The following is a 24,200-nucleotide window of genomic DNA, read 5'->3' on the forward strand; positions in this document are numbered from 1 at the left end:
TCTGTTGATGTGATGTATCACATTTATTGTTTTGCATATGTTGAACCAACCTTGCATCTCTGGGATAAACCCCCCTTGATCATGTGAATGATCTTTTTAATATGCTATTGGATTTGGCTTGCTAGTATTTTGTTGAGGATTTCTGCATCAATGTTCATCAGAGATATTGGCCTATAGTTGTTTTTGTTTCATGCTTGTCTGGTTTTGGTATCAGGGTAATGCTGTCCTCACAGAATGTCAAATCACTTCTTTCACTGGTTTCCAGACTAAATTCTACTAGTTTTACTCTTATTCCATTGGCTGTTCCTTCTCAGCAGTGGAACTGGAATACCTCAAGGTTCAGTTCTTGGACCTCTTATCTAGCTATCATCATTCATTTGGAGATTTCATCTAGTTTTATGATTTTAAAAACTGTCCCTACGCTGATGACTCCCCAATTTATATCTTTACTTTGAACTCACCCTGAACTCCAGACTCATATATTCAACTGCCTACACTTGGCAGTCTAACAGTAATTTTAAACTTAGCAAGTCCAAAAACAAACTCCTCATTTCCCCCAAACTATTCCCCATCTAATAAATTGAAACTCTATCCAGTTACTCAGGTAATCTCTTGGAGTCATTCTTGATTCTTCTCTTTTCTTGCCATGTTCATCTTTTACATTTTAATAGTCTTTTCCTCCCTAGAGTTCAAAATTATTCATTGACTCCCAACTCACTCACAGTAGAGCTCTAGTGTGACTTTAAGGCCCTGCACGATCTGATCTTTGATTCTATCTTTACTCACCCTCATTCACTCTGCTCCAACCACATGAACTTTCTTGGTGTCCTTTTAATATGTCAGTATCTCCTGCCCCAGGGTTTTGTATTTGTTGTTCTCTCTCCCTGGAGTTGGCGCTCTCTTCAACCAAATAGACCCATGCTTGCTCCTTAACCTCATCCAGATCCTCACTCAGATGTTACCTTCTCAGCAAAACCTTTCCTGAACACCACATTTAAAATTATAGCCCTCATCTACCTTGTCCTGCTTTTCCTAGTTCTTATTTTTTTTCCATAGCATTTATCATCACCTGACAAACCATAGGTTTTACCTATTTGTTTATTGTCTATTTCCCCTAGATGGATATGTAAGTTTCATAAGAGCAGGAATTTTAATTGGTTTTGTTCATTGCTGTATCTCCAGAATACAGAATTGTTCCTGGCACATGGAATGCCTCCAATAAATATTTGATGAATAACTGGATGGATGGATAGATTACACGAAAGTTTGATTACCATGCACAGTGACGTATAACCTGCTTTGTTGGTTGAACTTGGTGGCTACTAAAACTGACCTGACTTACCCTAAATGCCTCAATAAAAAGCAACTATTTAACTAGTGTTATAAGAGTCATGGGTGTGAATGGAATCCCCCAGGAATTACATGTACCACCATTTGTTAGAAGCCATTTCCAGTATAAACACTGGGGCTGAGGGGAGTTACTTCACCCATAAAAGAATTAGTATCTCTGTGGTGCAGGGACAAACTGAAGCTTCAGAAGAGAGCTGGGCCTCACTGTGAGCACAGGCATTGATTCTACTCCTGGTATTCCAGCAAAGGGACTTGAGTTATTATAGAAGGTAGTATAGAGTAGGTGTTAAAAACTCAGATACAAGAGCCAAAATACCTGGGCTCAAATTGTGGCTCCAAACTTACTAGACATGTGGCCTTGGGCAAGTTAGGAGATTATGATGAAGATTAAAGTTATTACAAAGTTATTATGAAGATTAAAATTCATTATTAATTCATAATATAGACAAGGCACTGAGGACAGTGTATGATATTCAGCAAGTACCGTGTAAGTTATAGCCACTATTTGAAGATAGGGTCCTATTGTTAGAAACATGGAGGCATTGCCTGCTTGAATGCTTCCCCAAGGCTGGGCTGCATATTACTTTGTGTTCCCAAAGAGTACTCTGTGTGTATGAGGTTACTTCAAAAGTTTGTATCCTCACACCACTCTTGGAGCACTGACAATTGTGTTGATGTTATCTGATTTTTAATCTATTCCCCCCACTAGACCATAAACACTCAAAATCTAGGAGCAGATATAATTCATTTTGGTAATCTCTATGCCTGGTATGCCACCTGGCACATGGAAAACACTCCGTTGACTATAGGGGACAGGCCCTGAACTAAATAAAGCCAGCAAGATATAAAGCGTTTTTTGTTTGTTCGTTTGTTTTTGGTGGCTTGCCTGTACAGGGGATCCAAACCCATGACCTTGGCGTTATAAGACTACATTCTAACCAACTGAGCTAACCAGCCAACCAGCCAGCCAGAATATAAATTAACAATAAGAACGGGGGAGAATAGCTACCCTCTGGCAATACCAAGTGGCAGCAACTATGCAACTTTATCCTATTGTCATGTGTAAAAATAGGCTGGTAGCTTCATTTCATGTTATTTTCCAAAGAAGTCCTGTATTAGTTCCCTATTGCTACTGTAACAAATTATCATGAACTTAGTAGCTTAAAACAACACAAATCTATTTTACAGTTCCACGATCATAAACCCTGCATAGGTCTCACTGGCTAAAATCAAGGTGGTATCACGGTTGAATTACATTCTGGAGGCTCTAGGGGAAAATCTGTTTCTTTTCTTTTTCTTGTTTCTAGAGGCAGCCCACATTTCTTGGCTTGTGGCCCCTTCCTTCATCGTCAGAGCCAACAACAGTGGGTTGAGTCCTCACATTGCTTCACTCCAATCTCCTTTTCTTTCTCCCTTTTGCACCTTTAAGGACTCTTGGGATTACATTAGGCCCACCCACATAATCCAGAAAAATTTCCCTATTTAAGTCAGCTGATTAGCAAACTTAATTCCACCTGCAGCCTGAATGCAACTTTGCAATGTAAGGTAACATATTCACAGATTCCAGGGATTAGTACACAGACATCTTCAAGGTGCCATTATTCTGCCCACCACAAGCCTTAAATATGCATATAAAAATAAATTTTGCACTGCTCTATTATCTGTAGTCTTTGATTTGCTGGGTGTGCTGTTTTTCTCTAACACTATTGGCCCTTCTCACATATTTAGTGATTCATGGTCATAAGTTCATCTTCTGTGGGAGATGTTTCTTTTGCAAACATCCCGGACTGCAGGGAGTTCAGAACTATGGCTGTGCTGTGCTGGTTTCTCTTGAGGTGGTTTGGGAAGCTGTGGTGGTTTCCCACACAATAGCAACAGCGGTTTCTCAGCACTGTGAGGCCCAATCTCTTGAGAGAAACCTGCATTCTTCCAGGCTGAGGTACCTTCATTTGTGGTCTCCACCTCCCCCACATCCTGACTACGGCTAGAAGGGACTATTTGCATTTCCCCAAATATAAGAGGCTCTTTCCATTTCCAAGTGTTTTAGACCTTCCTTTAAGACATTGTAAAGCAAAAGAAGCAGCATGTATAAGAGGCCAAATGGCAACATTATTGGGTAAAATGGAACCAGTTTATCGTCGAGCAGGCGAAATTAGTCGTCTCCCAGATAGTCTTTTTATGTACCATACCAGAGGCCTTCCCCAGCTCTTGATTATAACAGCTGACACCAAGACAGCACTTATTATATACCAGAAACTATTTTTGGTTTATGATTCTGGGACATTCGCATCTGGCAGGGGCCTCAGGCTGCTTCTACTCATGGTGGAAAGTGGCAGGCAGCCGGCAGGTACAAACAACACGTGGCTAGAGGAAGCAAGAGAAAGAGAAGGAGGGGAGGTGTGAAAGTCCTTTAAACAACCAGCTCTCATGGGGACTAATAGAGCAAGAACTTACTCACTACCCCCACACCCTAGAGAGGGCATTAATCCATTCATGAAGGATCTGCCTCCATGACCCAAACTGCTCCCAACACTGCCAAGTTGCAGATGAAATTTTGAAATCAGCTTTGGGGGGACAACACATCCAAACTCGATCATCAAGCAACAACTGCAAGCAAGCAAGAGAAGATAGTGGGTGGAAGGCACACACCACCTGTTTGGGGATTGACTACTGCCTCTCATTTCCTCAGCTGCCACTCATTCCCAGCTAGGATTTCTGATGGTCCCTGCTGGCAGAGGTCTTTGCCCCAGTCTTTACCAGGGGGTAGGAGTTGCCTCATGGTAAGCAAGTGGTAGTCGCAAACCCTCAATATTCATCATGTTTTGGCAGGTGGTCACATGTTTTGATTGGGGAGGCTGAACAGTATAAGTGCACCTCATAATCTATTGATTTGCAGTTGCGTCAGTCCTATTCTGGTTGGCTATACCCAAAGTTACCTAAGCCACGAGATCATTATATATGTATTGTTGGCTAGTTATGTATCATTCCTTGTCAATGCATTCCAGAACTTTTGGAACTTTTCTAAACATGTTTATGACTTTGGGGGATAGCAGGTGTTTATCTCTTTTGAATGAGGTAGACATATGCTAATTCTTAATGGGATAAATGTTACAATTTTAATTACTTTAGGGAAATAATGCTTCCAAGGAAAGGAACATTTTTGGTGGGAATACTTGTTTACCAGTTTTTAAGCACAATAAATAGGTATATATTAATTCCTGTTAAAATGTAAGATGTGGCATCCTTTAATCACATACAGCTAGTTAGTGACAAAGTGGGATTCATATCCAAGCAGTCTACATGCCGAATCCACACTCTTTACTATATTATACTGCCCCTCTGTCTGGAACTAACACTTCACATTGAACTGACTACTGCCAAGTGTACAGATCATAGCAGGAGAAAACCCAAGTTATCAGAGGGCAGGCTACAGATGTCTTGGGAACAGCATCCAGAGTACTCTGGTTTGTCAGAGATATCTTATAAAGCAACTGAAAACTTCAGTGGAGGGGTAGGTTGCTGGGAAACTGATATATATATACATAAAGGGGATCTTTAAATTACTGTCATTTTCTGCTTGTAACAAGTTGTTTTGCTTTTTTTTTTTTTAATAAAACTTTCTCTGTGACAATGTGGTTAGTATGATTGCAGCTCTTGGATTTGCTGCCCATCTGTGGCACTGTAAGAAAAGATTCACCTGGGTTTCTGCATGAAACTTCAGCTAAGAGAATTTAATGATTTTGTAAGGAAATCTGAGCCCTTGGTACCACAGGAATTCCTGAGGTGAAAATAACTTCTTTCTCTAAGGCCAAGGTGAGGAAATGACACTGCCTCAGCCAAACTATAGCTTGTCTTGTGCTCAGAGATTTGCAGAGGAGACATTGCATGGGGTCTTCAAAGAATAACTGGATTTAGCAGATATAAAATTCTACCAGTCAACTTATTTCTGGGGCAGATCGATGGGAAGTATGTGGATGGAATAACCACACTGGGTCTAATTGAAATATAGAAACTGTGCAAGTTTATGATTGCGTAACTTTCAGAGAGGTCCATGTGACTGACACCGTGGGGAAAAAGAGCCAAACATCAGAACACAGCCCAGAGAAGAGCACCCTTTGAGTTGGTGGCCTTTTCTTTTGTGTCAACAACATGGTCTAAGAGAATGCTATGTGCTTAAATTTTTATAGTACTTAGATATGATTTTTGTGAAAACATTTTTGAAAATGATAAGATGCTGTACAACTTGTGATCGCTAACAACAGTTCTTGAAGATAGGGCTTATAAAGAATCCCAAAATATCATATTAAGAAAAAATTAAACCCAATCTTTCTTTGATTTACTGTTATGTGCAAAATGGTGGATATTTATTCCCAGTCCCTATCTTGTCATAAAGGAAGTTGTGAGGGAAAAGCGATCAATAGCGGCTGTGAGTTTGTGTTAACACATTATGTATACCATATAAAAGAATAGAACTAACGCTCAAGGAATGCTTACAAAACACCTAGTGTATTAGTCTGTTTCTGTTGCCTATAACAAAATACCTGGAACTGGATGATTTGTAAGAAAATGAAATTTATTACTTACAGATTTGGAAGTAATTTATTTGAAAACTTATTACTTACATTTGTAAGAAATGTATTACTTATTATTTATTTAATTGGTTATATTAATTTATTATTTAATAAGAATTTATTACTTATTATTTGTAAGAAAAAAAATTTATTTCTTACAGATATGGAAGTAATTTATTCGAAGTAATTTAAATGAAATTTATTACTTACAGATTTGGGAAGTTCAAAGCCTAGGGAACATGTCTGGTGAGCATCTTCTTTGGTGGTGGCTTTATAGCAAAGCAGGGGTCTCACATGGCAGAAGATGGCAGAGACATCTTGTAAAGCCCTCAGAACCACAGCCATGACCGCCATTATTAATCCATTCATTAGGGCATGGTCCTTACAGTCTAATCGCCTCTGTGAGGCCCCACCTTTCAATGATCATAATAGGATTTCCCACCCTCAACCGTTACAGTGGGGATTAAGCTTCAGTGACTTTGGGGGGCATTTAATCCACTAAACCTAGTTCTATTAATCCTCAGGATAGTGCTGCAATAAAATCAAAATTTTAGACTGACAGAACTGAAGCATATCTACCAACATTAGCCAACTAGTAGTCAATTGTCAGAGATGTGCTTCAAGCATGGGTTTGTTTGATTCCAAGCTTTCCTCTGTCCACTACGGTATAGTGCATCCCTCATGGAATTGTATTTAGCTACAGAAGATTAGGTAATGGTATCTGCCCTTTCATGTTGAGGGCTCAACATTAGTCCATATAAAGCTAAAGTTTATAAATACTTAATGTTAAGTACTTTTACTGTTCTCCACTGGAAGAGGTAAAAAGCCATTTCCAATTGATTGAATGCATTCCCAGACATGGTTTTCTAGCTTCAGGCAATTTAGTTTTTTAAAATCTTTATCCTGCAGATATTTTCTTATTTACTTTGTACTAATAAACAGACACAATAGATACATTTTGAATTAGCCTGAACATTACTGTTTCTTTCTGTGGTGTATGAGTAACTGGCCACTGAGGGACCAGAGGAGATATTCTTTATGCGTACCGTTTAGGGACCAGGCCTTCTCAAGTGAACACAAGGTGAGTTATGAACATCTAACGCATCATGTTGATTTACCCCCACTCCTCAAGGCTTTTCTGTGCTGTACATTAAGAAGTTAAGATTCAAAACCAGGAGAATATGTGTGTGGACTGATTTTAGTCGCACTGATGGAGTTTTCCTACACAGATACACTTTTTGTCCTGTGCCTACTGTGAACAATGGCACAAATTTATAAGACAAATGGATAAAATGTTAAATGTATAATCTGTAACCCTAGATTAGATGAAAATAAATATAATAAACATAACATTATATTCCAGACTTTACTGTATTTAGTGGGTAGCCCCAGATAAACCTCATCTATTTATTTAAATGGAAATATTAACATCACATGAACTATATTTAATAAGAAACACATGTAACAATTTATCACCTGGTTTAATGTTTTGTTTGATCCATCCAAATATTGTTTTCTCTTAGGACATAGAAACTCCATCTGTGTCCACTCTATTAGAATAATGCTGTTTGTGTATACTTCCACAGTGGCTGCCTTACTATTGAATAGTAGATATGAAACGCAGACCTCACTAAGATTATCTCATTCATGGATACATCTCTTTTGATGGCAGAGAGAAAAAAGTAGATAGAGGCAGGGGAAAGAGAAAAAGCAGTTGCTGAAAAATGGCATCTGCAGGTGAGTGGTAAACAGCAGTCAGGTTTTCATCTTAGTTTGGGAAGGAAGAAAGAAGTAGGGTGAGAGGAATGGAGCGAAGACAGGCTAAGCTAAACAAAATTCAAAAGAGAGGAACATATTCACAATTAGTTAAGCTTAGGGTAAAAAACAAAGGTACAGAGATAATAGGATAGGAAAAATCATAATTTTAATAGTTAATATTTTTTAAAAATTATCTTTAAAATTTATTTTTAATTTACATGTTTATGAGGTACAGTGTGTTGTTTCAATATATGCATTTATTGTACTTTGATTCACTTTGGGTAGATAGCATAGACATCAACTAAACATTTATCTTTTCTTCGTGGTGATTATGTTCACGATCTTCTTTTCTAGCTATTTAGAAGTATCCAATATAATGTTAGCTACAGTCAGCCGAGAACACCAGAATTTATTCTTCTTATCTATACGTAACTGTACCCGTTAATCCACCTCTTCCTCTCCCCGGTTTCCCGTCCCAGCCTCTGGTAACCATTATTCTACTCTGTATTTCTATGAGAACCACATTTTTTTAAATAGTTAACATTTATCGAACTATTGTCATTTCAATTTTACGAAGGGGAAACTGAGACACGGAGTGGATACTAACTAGTTCAAATAACCACAATAAATGGCAGAGCTGGAATTCCAATCCTGGCGATCTAAACCACTGTCTAAAAATGGGGGATTAACAAAGTATATAGAGTGAGAAAATTTACAGCGATGGGACAAGAGACCAAGGGGATACCTGGGAAAAAAAGACTAAATTTAAAAAATGACCAGGGGGCTAATTATAGTAATGTATTACTGACAGAGCTAAGTGTTAGCTCTTTTAATACCGCTCACAATTCTGGGAGGTAGGTACTGTCAGTTTCATTTTTCAGACGAGGACATTTGATTGATAAACGACACATTCTCTGCTTGTACTGAGTTACAGCTCAGTAGCTGGCTCTGGAGCAAGAGAAAGAAGGACCGAAGGAGACGTGGCAACAGAGCGAAGCCGGGCAAGGTAAGCAGGCCGAAAGCGAGAGGTGCAGGAAAGGCTTCCCAGTTAAGCAGAGGCTGGTTCTGGCGTTCAAATCTCTCCAGCCCGCCCGCCAAGGCGTCACAAGACCCGCCCCTTAGTCCCGAAGCCACGCCCCCTCCCGTGGTGATCCTCGGAGCTCCCAATACTTCCCTCCTCCTCTCTCACTCCTCCCACCCCGCCTGGCATCATTTCCTGTGCGCTGGATGCTGATTGGCCCAGCGGGCGGAAGTGAGGGCGGGCGGTGGGGCCGTTGCCGCAGTGACAGTGCTGGGGGAGTGCGAAGATGGCGGCGTCGCGTCGCTCTCAGCATCATCACCACCATCATCAGCAACAACTCCAGCCCGCCCCAGGGGCTTCGGCGCCGCCGCCGCCGCCTCCCCCACCACTCAGCCCCGGCCTGGCCCCGGGGACCACCCCAGCCTCTCCCACGGCCGGTGGCCTGGCCCCCTTCGCCTCCCCGCGGCACGGCCTAGCGCTGCCGGAGGGGGATGGCAGTCGGGATCCGCCCGACAGGCCCCGATCCCCGGACCCAGTTGACAGTACCGGCTGTTGCAGTACCACTAGCACAATCTGTACCGTCGCCGCCGCTACCGTGGTCCCCGCGGTTTCTGCTTCATCTGCCGTTGGGGTCGCTCCCAACCCAGCTGGCGGTGGCAGTAACAATTCACCGACGTCCTCTTCTTCCCCGACTTCTTCCTCATCTTCCTCTCCATCCTCCCCTGGATCCAGCTTGGCGGAGAGCCCCGAGGCGGCCGGAGTTAGCACCACAGCGACATTGGGGCCTGGGGCAGCGGGACCTGGGATAGGGGTCCCAGCAGTGAGCGGGGCCCTACGGGAATTGCTGGAGGCCTGTCGCAATGGGGACGTGTCCCGGGTAAAGAGGCTGGTGGACGCGGCAAACGTAAATGCAAAGGACATGGCCGGCCGGAAGTCTTCTCCCCTGCACTTCGCTGCAGGTCAGAGACTTTTGAATTTTGTTTTTTAAGGGTTTGGGAGTTGGGGCGGGGGTCCGGCTAAGAGAAGAAAACAGGTTATTGTGATGGGACAAAATGGGGGGCGTGGTTGTGGTTGTTCACCTCACCAGAAGACAAGAGGTGCCTTTCTTTTAGTGCTTGGGCGACGGGGGCTTGATGGGGGGCTGGTGAGATGTGTGAATTCATTCTTTAGTGTTTGCACCGTGACACTTGTATTTATTCCAAAACTTTCAGTGGTGGCAGTCTCTGGATATGGATATACTTAAGCTTTTTTCAGTTCTGACTGTGTAGGAGTGAAGTTAGGTTTGGACAGCTTTAGAATAGCTTGTCGTTTACGTGCGAGTTCATTTTTTTTTAAAACAAGGGTATGTCCCTGAGGACAGTCTAGATGAAAAGAAGTTTCGTGTAATAGTCTTAAGTAACCCAAAGAAAGACAAATGAAGTTTTTGAAACTTTTCCCCTTTTTCAAGGAGTTTACAATCTGGTTGGGGAGATCAAAATATGCCTATATAAAACAACGTGGAGAAGAATATTGCATGTAGTATGTGATGAGGGAAGAAATACAGGCTTTAAAGTTATGGATACCGCTGATAGTTGTCTAACAGACAATTTATCTCAGTTACCTCTTTTTTCATGGGCAAAAATGGAATACTGAGGTTTTGTGAGGGTTTAGCGGGAAGTATCTGGCACGTAAGTTCTCCAAAAATAGTATGAATTCCTAAACTGGGCCCCACACTTTCTTGCCATTTTTTTTTTTTTTAAGCAAATAGTTGACTATTTTCTTTTCAAAACACCTCATATATTTTTATAAAATACAGAGAAATGTAAAGCAAAAACAAAAGACCATAGTCTCATTGCCCAGACACCTACTATTGGTACTTTTAAAAATAAAAGTAAAGGTGTTATATAGAAACATTACATTAGGAATGTATACATTACGTATACATTATAAAATTCAAATAGGACAGAAAGATACAAAATGAAAAAGCACCACACACACACACACAAACACAAACACACACAAACAAGTAATAAAGATAACACACCGAAGATACACTCTGTTAAGTTTCTTCGTATATTTCTAATATATATCACTCCTTCCATTTGTTCTGTTAATAGTACAACATATGTTAAGAACTTACCGTATGTATTATTTAATTTTTTACTGAAACTTGTAAGATATTGTAATCCTCATTTTACAGATGATAAAAGTGAGTGAAGATGTAGTAGAACCTGAATTTGAATTTAGGCAGTTTGATTTTAGAACTTGTGAAATCAAGTTTAAACTATCATAATCTATACCTGGGTTAAGGTCAGTTTTCATTTTTATGTAATTGCAGTGCAGAGTTTCTAATTTTTGCAGTGTTTGGGGGGAAGAAATAATTGGGGGCTTATATGCAAGGGTAGCTTTCACATATTCTTTATTGCAGCCTGTACTTCGAAATACTTTTTACATTGTCACACACATGCAACTGAATCAAAAGTTTCTGGAAACAATACTTTCCCTCACTACATGTTTTGTATTCTGATATTACATTTCATTTTTAGCAAATGCTGTTTGTGATTAATGGGTTTGGTATGAGAAACACTGGAAATCATTATTAGGTCACTGTATCCATTCTTGATGTATAGACACTACTGTTAGGAATGTAGTGAACCGAATCATAAACAGGCTTTCATCTAGCTAGATACTCAAGGGTCTTCCTTGTTTTAAATGAAATAACATTTCTTTTTCTTTAAGTTAAATGGAAGGTATAAGTCTGATTTTATAAATCAATTGAGGTTGTTTGCTTTTGCATACTTTATTCCAAATTTGACTATTTTAACACATTATTTCACAAATCTTGTCATTTCTTACCATACCTCTTTATAAGTAATGGCTAAGAAATGATAATTATATTTATTTGTGTATAAATGTGCTTATTTAGGATTAATCAGAGATAAAACCGTTCTTGTCTTCCAAATCACGTCTTCTATTTACCCTGATAAGCTAGAATACAAACAATAAAACCGTCGTGTAGTTATGAGTAGTTATGAGAACCTAACCTTTAACTGGTTTTTTTTTAGAAAAAATTTTTTAGCTCAGTTGAGGAAAGCAAATGAAGCAATAACAAGAAAATTCTCCATCATATAAACATAACATCTTGTAGTCAGTTTACCACACTCTCATGTTTGTATGCATAACATAAAGCTTTGTTAAATCTAGTCTTCATCATATATAAACTGAGTTATTAAATGTAATTCTTAGTTGACTATTAGTTGGTTGTTATGATAGTCATTGAATTGTCCTGGAATAGCTGTTTTAAAGATGGAAAATTGGAATAATCCCTTGGATGGAAATGTTTAAAAATTATAATTTATTCCACAAATATTTTATTACTTATACATCAGATGTTAAATGCTGGCACAATTTTGAAGTGTTAGACATTCCTTACCCTTTTGGAGTTTGCAGTCTAGTGGAGAAACCTAAACAACAACAACTAAAACCCACAAAGTGTGTGATTTAGAGCCATAGGAAAAGTACATTATATTGTCTTTCAAAATGTGTAGTAGTGGCTCTTATCCTGGTTTTAGAGCAGTTAAGGATGTCTTTTTAGATGAAGAGATTTTTTCAAAAAGCAGGAATTTAAAGGATAAGCCCAAGCTCACCAAGCAAATGTTGGAAGAAAGAATGTTAACTAATGTCTTTATTCCTCTTTAAAAATAAATTTACAGTTCTGGGGAATGAAATGCAACCATTTTTAAAGATCTCAGAAGTAGTATGAAAACATATTTAAATCCTTATGACTTTATTTATATTACAGTAACAGTAAACATATTCTTTCCAGAAGTAGAATTAAGAAAGAGATTACATTATATTATCAAGGAAATCATTCTACCTACAATTAGAACATAGTTTTCAGTTTCTATCGTTAATATAGGTTCTCAAAATACTAATGATTTCTTAAGATGGCCATATCAAAATGATCCAGTCTTTTATTGTTGATTAGTTTATATGAGTCTTTCTCTTCTATGATGAGATCCTTGAACCCTGGTTTTTATTGTTCAAAATACATCAAAGAGCCTTATAAGTAGTACCAATAGAGAGTGACATCATTTCCTTAGTTCAGTTCCTAGTAGTGACACATTTTTGTTAAAGGATCAGTATATTCAGATGAGGATTCTCTTTGTAGAAAAATTCAGGTGAGGTCTTTTTTAAAAAAAGATTTTAATAAAGCATTAAATTCTGAGATTTCATAGTATTTACTTTAAAATGAAGAAATTTTAGAATAGGTTTCTTGGTAGTTAATTATACCAGTCTTGGAGTTTTATATGTAAATGAGGTATTTTAGTATTAAAACCAGCAGAATATGGATTCCAGTTTTATGTTTTCTGTGGATTTGGGTAGTATCTACTACAACACACATTAAACGGTACAGAGGTTGTTGTTCAACTTATTCATGACTCTTCTGATTTTTCAAGATGACCAATGCTTGTCTTTTTTTCTCACCAGTACACATGTAGTACCTAGTTAAAAAAAAAAAAAAACATTGTGTCCTCTAAACTGTTACTCATCAATGGGTGAGAAAATGAGTCAGAATGCTTTAGTCCTGGTGTGGGAATCTTTTTGTACTTTTCATTATCTGGCAAGGTTCTTGATTATACTTTCACACAAATGCCCTGCTTCAGGGCTTAAGAAGGGTCCAAGTTGGTGTTGGAAGAAAGGGAACTAGTTTCATAAATATCTTCCCAGACTTAAAATTGTTGATTACAAACTGAATTATCTTTTACTTAATGTTTTCTTAAATCCTTACACTTTCCTTAAAGTACCTCTTTTTTAAAAGTTCACAAAGAACTTTCAGTTAGAAAGGTGTGTGAAGTTCTTTCTCTTTTGCCTTAATGATAATCATTCTTAATGCTATCACTCTCTATCAACTGTTGAACAATAGAGGAATGCTTACATGAATTATAATACTGTATGATTTCTATTACATGTCTATCTGCTTACATATTCCTCAGCCCATCAATTTTATCTTTTTTTAAATGCACGTCAATGTAAATTGAAGGCATCTGTGCACCTTCCTTAAATACACCAATATGCATATCATTATCTAGAGTTCAGTATTTGTTGAGAGGTTTGTCTTTTAATGTAAAATCTGTACAAATCTTAATGTCTACATTCACTGAGTTTTGATAAATGCAAATAGCTATGTAACTCAAACCCTTACAGAAAATCATCATAACCTCAGATGGGTTATCTTTTTATTAATGAGTTAAGAGTGTATTTTCTGCATACTAGTCTTTTGTCAGATAAACGTGCTAATATTTTCTCTTGGTATAGATTGCTGATTCATTTTCTCAGTAGGGAGAGGGGATCTTTGTGAAGTTTTTAATTTAATATATATGTGTATTTTGTGTTTATTGGTTTCTGTGACCTATCACCTAGATAAAAACTTTCACCTATCCCCAAGTCATAAAGATATTCTCTCTCATATGTTTCCTATTAAAAGCATTAATGGTTTTAGCTTTTACATTTAGATTTGTGATCAATCTTTTGTTCATTTTTGTGTTATCGGTAAGCTTGGGTTGTTTATTTTTTTTTTCTTTATGGATATTCAGTTATTCTAGCACCATTTGTTTGGAGGTTCTATCAGGGGAACGCAGCTACTTGTATACCATTGACCAAAGAAGGGTCCTTTCCTCTATCGGGAAGATCATCCTCTCCCACTGAGCGCACACAGTTTCAGGAGGGATGCACGTGGAGCGGTGAGTGAGGGAAGAGGACTCTGCCTAGCCAGCCAGATCACCCAGATCAACCCTGGTGATCAGTGGGGTGGCAGATGTCGCAGCCAGGTAGCCCTCACATCCTCTAGCACCGTTTGTTGAAAGGACCTTCCTTTCTCTATTGCATTGCTTTTTCGACATTGTCAAAAATTAAATGTTTGTATAAGTGGAGGTTTATATGTGGACTTTTTCATTCCGTCTTCTTAATCTATTTGTCTGTTTTTATGTTGGTATTACACTGGCCTGATTACTGTAGTTTTGTAGTTAGTCTTGATGTTGAGTAGTGTAAGTACTTCCAACTTGCTTCATCATTTTCAAGATTGCTTTGGATATTCTAGATCTGCTACATTTTCATTGAAATTTTAGAATTAGATTGTCAGTTTATCCAACAGCATGCTGGAATTATGATTGGGATTGTGTTGAGTTGATAGGTCAATTTGGGGAAAATTGACATTTTAACAATATTGAGTCTTGTAATCCATGAACATTATTTAGGCCTTTTTGTTCTCTCAGCAAGTTTTGTAATTTTTAGTGTGGAGGTCTTTAATGACATTTGTAAATTTTATTACTAAAATTTAAAAATGTGTATTGATGCTATTATAATGGGTTTTTTAATTTTTTTCAATTGTTGGCAGCTAATATAATCAGTTTGTATGTTAGTCTTATATCTTGTGATCTAGAACTAAGTTATTTCTCGTAGCTGTTTTGCAGATTCCTTAGAATTTTCATTAAAGAATCATGTTATCTACAAATAGAGACAGTTATGCCTTGTATTTCTTTTTCTTGATAATGTTGAATAACAGTGGTGAGAGTAGACATCTTTATCTTGTTCTAACTCTTAGGTAGAAAATGTTCAATATTTAACCATTAAGTGTGATGCTAGCCTTAAGTTCTGCAGAGATGCCCTTTATCAGATTGAGAAAGTTCTCTTTTATTCCTCGATTGCTGAATGTTTTTATTATGAAATGGTGTTGAATTTTATTAGATGCTTTTTTTTGCATGCATTGAGACGACTATATGGGCTTTCTCCCTTATTTTAACATGGTGAATTGATTTTCGGAATGTTAAATCATTCTTGCATTTGTGGGATAAACCCTACTTAGTCTTTTTTTTTTTTTTTTTTTTTAAGAATACAATTTATTTATTTATTTATTTGTCTTTTTCGTGACTGGTACTCAGCCAGTGAGTGCACCGGCCATTCCCATATAGGATCCGAACCCGCGGCGGGAGCGACGCTGCGCTCCCAAGCGCTGCACTCTCCCGAGTGCGCCACGGGCTCGGCCCAACCCTACTTAGTCTTGATGGGTATTAGCCTTTCTATATCTTGCAATATTTGATTTGCTAATATGAAAGATTTTTGAATCTAAGTTTATGAGAAATAGTGTTGTGTAATTTTCCTTTTTTCGTAGTATCTTTGTCAGGTTTTGGCTTGAGGGTTATGTTGCCTCCATGAAGTGTGTTTGGAAATGTTCATCTTTTAAATTTTTTGAACGAGTTTTTGGAGAATTGGCATTACATAGATGCTGAATCCACAGGTACGGAGGGCCGACTGTATATGGTAGACAGTCTCCAAAGGTGGCTTCCATATGTCCCTCCCCTCCATGCATATATTTGCTACAACGTTCATCAAGAGGTGGAATCCATTTCCCTCTGCTTATATTTGAGTTGGTCTTGAGACTTGCTGGGATGAATGGAATGTGGCAGAAGTTAGATTATATAACATCTGAGACTTCAGGGATCTGAGATTTTCACTTTCATGCTTGGGAACTCACCCTCTTTCTACCAACCCACCAGGCTTTGAGAAAGATCAAGTAGAGGAGAAGTAAGACTGGTCAACAGTCCTCAGTGAAGTTCTCAGCCAGTACTCAACCTGCCAGCTGAGTGAGTGAGCCACCTTGGATATTCCAACCTCACCCAGCCTTCAGTGACAGCTTAGTTAACACACAGTATCACTAGAAATAATAAGTGGTTGTTGTTATTTTAAGCCACTACATTTTGGAATAATTTGTTATACAGCAATAGATACCTGAAATCATTATTTACAGCTATGTTTCTTTACCTGTTTCCTGTTTTAAATGCTCACTGCTAGTTCTTATATTGAGGTCTCTCTAGTTATTTTGGTGGTCTGTCACTTGTTCTCTGGAGTTTACTCAGGAAGCTGTCCTGGAAAAAGTACTCCCTGAAAAATTTTTTATGTTACTCACAGTTGTTGCCTTATTCTTGGAAGTCAGTTTGGCTGGATGTATAATCTTTGATTCTCATTTTCTTTGCTGAGTACTTAAAATATTATTCTGTTTTCTTCTGGTAAAAACTGTTAATGGTGAAGGTCTGATGATGATAAGCTGATTTTCTTTCCTTTGATCTTTTTTCCCTGGACATCCAAAGTATGTTTTTCCCTCTTTTATTGAAGTCCAGGAATTCTGCTAGAGTATGTCTTGTTAGTCCCTCCAGGTGGATTTTCTCAGGTACATGGTATGCCTTTTCTTTATATAGTTTCAGATCTTTTATTTCAAGAAAATTTTCTTAAATTATACCTTTTAGTATTTATTTTTTGCCTTTTGTGTATATTGAAATTTTGCCTGTCTTCTAAATTTGTCACTTGCTCTATTTTGTGTGTGTGTAAAATACATGTTAACATAAAATTTACCATTTTAACCATTTTTAAGTGTACAATTAAGTGGCATTAAGTACATTCGCCATGTTGTACAACCATCACCACTGTCCATTTCCCAGAACTTTTTCGTCATCCTAAACAGAAACTCTGTGCTCATTAAACTGTAACTGCCCATTCTGCCCTCCCCCCAACCCCTTACAACTGTCACTTTTTTCTTGAATCCTTTTTTAAAAAATATATCTTCATTTCTTTTTGATTTAAAAAATTTTTTTCTTATTTTCTCTTCTTTCTCTTAAGGTTGGAGTTGGGAAACCTTCTGTAAATGGCCAGTTAGTATTTTAGGCTTTGTGTGCTGTTTGGCCTTTGTCACAGCTACTCAGCTCTGCTTTTGTGTTATGAAAGTATCCATCGACAATACATAAATGAATGGATGTGGTTGTGTTCCAATAAAACTTTAGTTACAAGAACAGGTGCTGGGCCAGATTTGGCATGTTGCTGACCCCTGGCACAAGGCATTACCTGTGGTATTTTTCACTTTTGTATTCTAGCTTTTTAGTATTTTCTTCTTGAAATGATTTTTTAAAAAAATTATTTCCTGAGTGTTTTGTCTTATTTGTAATTCAGATATATGCAATTATTTCATATCTTGCATCATTTTCATATTGTTTTAGCTAATGTTAAAATAATCATCATTTTGTTTGTTTTGTGGGCACTTCTGATATATATTAATTGCCTGTAGGGATGTTATTCTGCTCAAATTCTTCTTATAAGAAGTTTGCATGGGATTTAACCTCAATTTTTTCCATTGGTCATTTTTATGGAAATTAATTGCTAAATAATTTCAAGGATAAAAATAAGTCTGAAATGTCAAGGGTAACTCCCTTTATCCTTTTTTCTCATGTTGGACATGCAACTCAGGCCTAGATTAGATGAGTTCTCTCAGTAAGGTTGCAGATCCTCTTTTACTGTAGTAGCATTTAAATTATGAAACGTCACCATTTTATACCTCAGTTTATATAGCCTATGTGATGTTTTTAGGGAGCCTTGACCTGAGACATTCTGCTAAGGCCATTTTATAGATAAGGTCTCTTCCTCTTACATAGAAATCTTGTTGATTTACATAGAAATCTTTTTGATAAGGTTAGACCCGTCTCCTGCCTTCATTTCTCTCTTATGGGCATCCCTTTCCCCCTAAAGAATTGAATAGATCATAGGCCAGGTGTTCCTTCAGAACTGAAGCGATTCTTTGACATTTAAGAGGCCAAAGAAATATATCTGGAGTATAGAAGGCATATCATCAAGGTCCAAGTTGTGAGCATAAATATGTTTTAAAATGTGATCCTAAGCTTAGAGCCCAGAAGAAGAAAAGTAATCAAGGAATGTAAATGATTCTGAGAAAATGTATTTTATTGTAGTGTTGGGTTTTGGAGAGGAATGAACATCATCATGAGCCCTCAGATGAACTGAGGGGGAAAACACTATAATGGTTTAGTCTTAAATGTATTTAATAGCCTCTTTTGGCTTCATAGACAAAGAAATCTTTTGGGTACTTAACTATAAAATATGCATAGATAAAATGGAAGAGACAGGTGCCTCTAAAATTCTTATTTTTCCCCTATGTCAGACTTCTTGAGGTAAATCTGCCCTATGTTTATTCTTCTGACAGATAAGCTCAGGAAGTTGGGATGTTGTCCTGATCTTGGCAGGGACCTAATGTTACCGGACTCAGGTCCAGCTGCCCGCCCCCTTGAAAAGGAAAGAAAAAACCTCAGAAGTCAAATGGTTGGTGTTAGAAAAGCAGATGTATTCAGCTGAAGGAGGTGGTAGGCTGTCCCATCTCAAAGATTTACATTTACTGAGGGGTTTTTAAAGGAAGCGCTGAGGGAATGGAATGTGGGAGGTGAAAAGCAGAAGAGCAGGAGATGTGAGTTACGAGGAGTCCATTTCTATGGGTCAGGTACAAGGTCTTGCCAAAGCCTCATCTGGTTTCTGTTCTCATCTTTGCTGTTATCTCAGGACCCTGCACGATTTTGACTTGCGCCAGTGTACTTCACTGGTGCCCAAGGTCAGCTTCAGTCATTTGGCCTTGATCATTTCTCAGAACTTTACAAGTCTCAAAGAAAGAACTGTTTGCTTTGCAGAGTGCTAATTAGCTTCTCGGCCTTCTTTTCTTACTTAGCGAGTGAGATAAGAAAGTCGTCGGGAGATGGGAAGAAATGGTGGAGAGAAAAAAACTGTCCTTTTAAAAATCCTCCTCCGCTCTGCAGCCCAGGCAGCTTTAGGTCCCACCATGGCTTCAGTCCTGCTCACTCCAGCACTAATACCATCTGTCATTAATGAAAGACTCCCGCAGTGGGTAGTCAGTCAGTTCAGGGAGACCCTCCCAAGGAACAGCGAGACCACGGCTTCGGATGCAAAAACAAGAGGTTTATTGAACACACAGGTACCCGGGCGACTCAGTCTTTCGAAAGACTGGCGCGCCGAGTAGAGCTCCTGGGTCCTTTTTATAGCAAAAAGCGCGGGTACAGAAGCGAGAAGCAAGGTAATTGGTTAGTTTAAATCAAGCCAGGGGTGAACTTCGGTCAAGTGGGAGTCCTTGAAACAGCTGAGGGGCACTCTTGAAACTTTAACTGACTTGTCTATTTCTGGGAACTATCCGCCCTTTGCCTCGGGCCGGGGCCCAGGTGCATAACCACAGATATCCTGTTTGACTCTGTTCCCCTTGTTTCTTAACTTGACTTTTTGGCTGTATTTTCCCTATACCCTTGTAAAAAGCACTTCCTTCATTCCCCCATTTCTCTTGTGGATCGCTCTAATCTTAGAGCGGAATTAAAAGTTATCTTCGCCATTTAAGGTTTGGTATTTTTGCCTAAGGACCAGAATCTTAACTGCACTTACCCTATCATTGATGAATTGGACTAGTCTATTGATGACGTAGGGCCCAAGGGTGAACAACAGAAGGAGGAGTAATAGGGGCCCGGCGATGGTTGACAGTAGGGTGGTCAACCAAGGGGAGTTATTTGATCTGGTTATAAGCATTTTCATAGTTTGAGTCAGGAGGCCTGACTCTTTTAGAGGCCGGTGCATCAATTTCTGGAATATCCCAAGCCTCGAGACCCGCCGCCAGGGCACATATATCAGGGGTAAGGGAGGGCCACCAAGTCCAAAGGGGGTGGACTTCTGTCTTGAACCAGACAACCTTTCCGGTTTGGGACAGTACCTGCCAGGTGAGGGTGTTGGGCTGGTTAGGGTTATTACTTGGTAGGCTTGCTCCGCCGCCGCCGAATGCGCAACTTAAGAGGATTATCAGTCCTCTCCAGCTCCCAGGATTCATCTGGTACGGAGGGTGGCGCAGGCTTGAGGTGAGAAGCATGTACCCAGGCTGCAATGCCATCAACTTTTACTGCGGTCGGGGTGGTCAGCAATACCAGATACGGGCCTTTCCACCGAGGCTCAAGGTTGCTGGGTCGATGGCGTCTGACCAGCACTTGGTCTCCGACCTGGAACGGATGAGGGATGGCCACGGCACCTGGCTCGTATACCTCCTTGATCTGGTCCCAGATCTGGGTTTTTACAACTTCTAAAGCCTTTAAGTGAGTAAATAAGACAGGAAGAAAGTTATCATCGGGACCCAGTGTTCCTCCCAACTCAAGTATGGGGGGGGGTCCCCCGTGGAGGATTTCATAAGGGGTCAGACCAAGCTGGCCAGGGGTATTCCTGGCTCTGAACAGCGCTAAGGGAAGGAGGGCCACCCAGTCTTTTCCACCGGTCTCTAAGGCCAATTTAGTTAAGGTCTCTTTGATGGTTCTATTCATTCTCTCTACTTGACCTGAGCTCTGGGGCCTATACGCACAATGTAATTTCCAATTTATTCCCAGTTGTGTGGCCAGTCCCTGGCTTACCTGAGCAACAAAGGCTGGGCCATTATCTGACCCGATCACCTTAGGGATCCCGAAACGGGGCAGGATTTCTTCTAGTATCTTTTTACATACAGTCAGGGCCGTTTCAGTTTTGGTAGGGAAAGCTTCTACCCATCCAGAGAAAGTATCTACAAATACTAGCAGATACCTGTTCCCATACCGGCCAGGCTTTACCTCTGTAAAGTCTACTTCCCAGTATACGCCGGGTCGATCTCCCCGTTGTCTTTTTCCGGTCTCTCGGTAGGTGGTAGTCGCATTAGTCATGGCACAAGCCGGACACCGATTGGCGACTTCTTGAACGGTGGACCGGAGATTCGGGATGGAGAGGCTGGTGCGGCTCGTTAGTTGAAGGAGCTTTTCTGGTCCTAAGTGTGTTAGCTGATGTAACCGCTGAATGAATTCTTTTCCCTGGTCAGGAGTGAGCTCTCTTGGCTTGGTCCTAGCTTGAGCAGGCTCGATTGGCTCTTGAAGCTTTATAGTTTCTGCTAGCACCCTGACCGACAGGGCGGCTTGTTTTGCAGCCTCGTCGGCCCTCCGGTTCCCGGCCGCCACAGGGTTATTTCCTCTCTGGTGGCCCGGGCAGTGGATAATGGCGACCTGCTGTCCGTGTAGATGTTGATGTTTTTTCCTTCGGCTAGGCGTAATGCCTGCGTCAAGGCGATTAGCTCGGCCTTCTGGGCTGATGTCCCTTCTGGCAGGCTGCTTGCCCATACCGTCCGTTTGCCATCTACGATGGCGGCCCCTGCTCTCCGCTTACCTTCCACAATGAAGCTGCTACCGTCTGTATACCAGGCAGGCACTCCGGGCAATGGCTGGTCCTTCAGGTCCCGTCGAGTCCCAGCTTCTTCAGCAAGGATTTCTGAGCATTGGTGTACTGGGGTGGATTCTGACTCGACTGGTAGTAGGGTAGCTGGGTTCAGGACAGCAGGGGGCGCGAAAGATATCCTTTCGTTTAGCAGCAAACTCTGGTAATGAGTCATTCTGGCATTGGTCATCCACCGATTGGGGGGCTGCCGCACAATACTTTCGAGGCTGTGGGAAGCAATCACAGTCACATTTTGCCCCAAGGTTAACTTATCAGCGTCTTTGAGGAGGAGTGCCACTGCAGCAACCGCTTTTAGGCAGGTTGGCCACCCACTGGCCACTGGATCCAGTTTTTTTGATAGATAAGCTACTGGCCGTCGCCATGGTCCTAGGGTCTGAGTAAGCACTCCTCGGGCTACACCGGCTCTTTCATCTACGTATAGAGTAAATGGTTTGGTGAGGTCTGGGAGAGCCAAGGCGGGGGCAGACAGCAAGGCTTTTTTTATGTGGTCAAAAGCCTTTTGATGCTCCTCAGTCCAGGTAAAAGGAATGTTTTCCCTTGTCAGGGGGTACAAGGGTGCAGCCAGGGAAGCAAACCCAGGAATCCAGAGCCTGCAGAATCCGGCAGTACCCAGAAATTCGCGGACCTGCCTGGGGGTTGTGGGAGTAGGGATCTTCATAACTGTAGCTTTCCGGGCCGGGGTCAGCCATCTTTTTCCCTCCTTGAGCAGGTACCCCAAATAGGTGACCTCTTTCTGGCATAACTGGGCCTTTTTAGCTGATACCCGGTACCCCAACTTACTCAGTTCCTGCAAGAGCTTTTGTGTCCCTCTTTTGCAGCCTTCATATGTGGGAGCTGCCACTAGGAGGTCGTCCACATATTGGAGTAATATGACCTGGGGGTTGAGAGCCCTAAAAGGAGTTAAATCCCGGTGAAGGGCCTCGTCGAAGAGAGTGGGTGAGTTCTTGAACCCCTGTGGCAGCCGTGTCCAGGTCAGCTGACCAGCGTTACCTTTTTCTGGGTCTCTCCACTCGAACGCGAACAGTGGCTGGCTGTTGGGGTGTAGTTTGAGGCAAAAAAAGGCATCCTTGAGATCCAAGACTGAGTACCAAGTGTGACTAGGCGGAAGGGAACTCAGGAGGCTGTATGGGTTTGGGACTGAGGGATGAATGTCTTGTACCCTTTTGTTAATTTCTCTCAAGTCTTGGACTGGCCGATAGTCATTGGTCCCTGGCTTTTTTACTGGTAGCAGAGGGGTGTTCCAGGGCGACTGGCAGGGCACTAAGACCCCTAGGTCTAAGAACCTTTGGATGTGGGGTCTGATGCCTTTCCCATACCTGTCTTTTCTGCCCATACGGTGGGAAAAAGTTGGAGCCAGGATGGGTCGATGGAGGGAGAGGCCGGCTTTTCATACAGCCGGTATTCTTCTTCTAGGTTTAGGACCAGGCACATGGTAGAGTGATCTCCCCATGTTACTTGTGGGCCCTCTGTAGAAAACTGGATTTGAGCTTTTAGTTTGGTCAGAATGTCCCGGCCCAACAGAGGAGCAGGGCACTCAGGTATGACCAAAAAGGAATGGGTCACTTGTTTATGTCCAACCTTTAAAAGTCTTTGTGTGGTCCAGGGGTAGACTTTGCTGCCGGTTGCTCCTACTACGACTGTCCGCCTGGACCCTACCTTCCCCATGGGTTGGGTCAACACCGAATGTTCAGCCCCGGTATCGACCAGAAACTCGATGGGGGTCCCCTCCACAGTCAGTGTTACCCTAGGTTCGGGGAGGGGGTCCGAACCCCGACTCCCCTAGTCATCTAGGGATAGAACCTTGGCTTCTCTGATGTTCTTTTTCCGGGGACATTCTCTTGCCCAGTGACCCTTCTCTTTACAGTACGCGCATTGGTCTTTGTCTAGAGGGGGTCTTCCATCCCTAGGTGTTTTCTTTGCCCGGTTGCTCAGGTTCCCTGTCTGCCTATCTCTAGACCCTCTTTCACCTACCACTGCGGCCAAAATCCTAGTCAAGTTTTTTTCTTGGCGCCTATCGCGCCGTCTCTCTCTCTCTTCTGTCTCTCTTTTTTCTCTTTCTTGTTTTTCCTCTTCTGTCTCTCTCTTGTGGTACACCTTTTCTGCCTCTCTCACTAAATCTTGTAAGGAATAATCTTGGAGCCCCTCTAGCCTCTGCAACTTTTTCTTGATATCTGGGGCTGCCTGTCCGATGAAGGCCATTGCAACTGCCGCCTGCTGTCCCTCAGAAGAGGGGTCAAACGGAGTGTATCTCCTATATGCCTCCATCAGGCGTTCCAAGAAAACCGAGGGGGGTTCTACCGGTCCCTGCAAGACCTCTCTTACCTTAGCCAAATTGGTGGGGCGCCGGGCTGCCCCTTTGAGACCTGCCACTAGAGTCCGGCGGTAGACCAGAAGACGCT

At 40.9% G+C, this 24,200-nt stretch overlaps 1 protein-coding gene across 1 annotated transcript in view; it reads left to right on the plus strand.

Annotated features, from left to right (window-relative positions):
- Positions 1–8,961: 8,961 nt before the first annotated feature.
- Positions 8,962–24,200, plus strand: part of TNKS (tankyrase) — a 222,684-nt gene continuing 207,445 nt past the window's right edge. Inside the window, exon 1 of the mRNA XM_063076600.1 lies at positions 8,962–9,659. Within this exon, the coding sequence (XP_062932670.1) occupies positions 8,987–9,659 (673 nt within the window). The 5' untranslated portion in view covers positions 8,962–8,986. The remainder of the gene's footprint in view (positions 9,660–24,200) is intronic.

The sequence above is a fragment of the Cynocephalus volans genome, chromosome 13, assembly GCF_027409185.1.
Source record: "Cynocephalus volans isolate mCynVol1 chromosome 13, mCynVol1.pri, whole genome shotgun sequence".
NCBI lineage: Eukaryota > Metazoa > Chordata > Mammalia > Dermoptera > Cynocephalidae > Cynocephalus > Cynocephalus volans.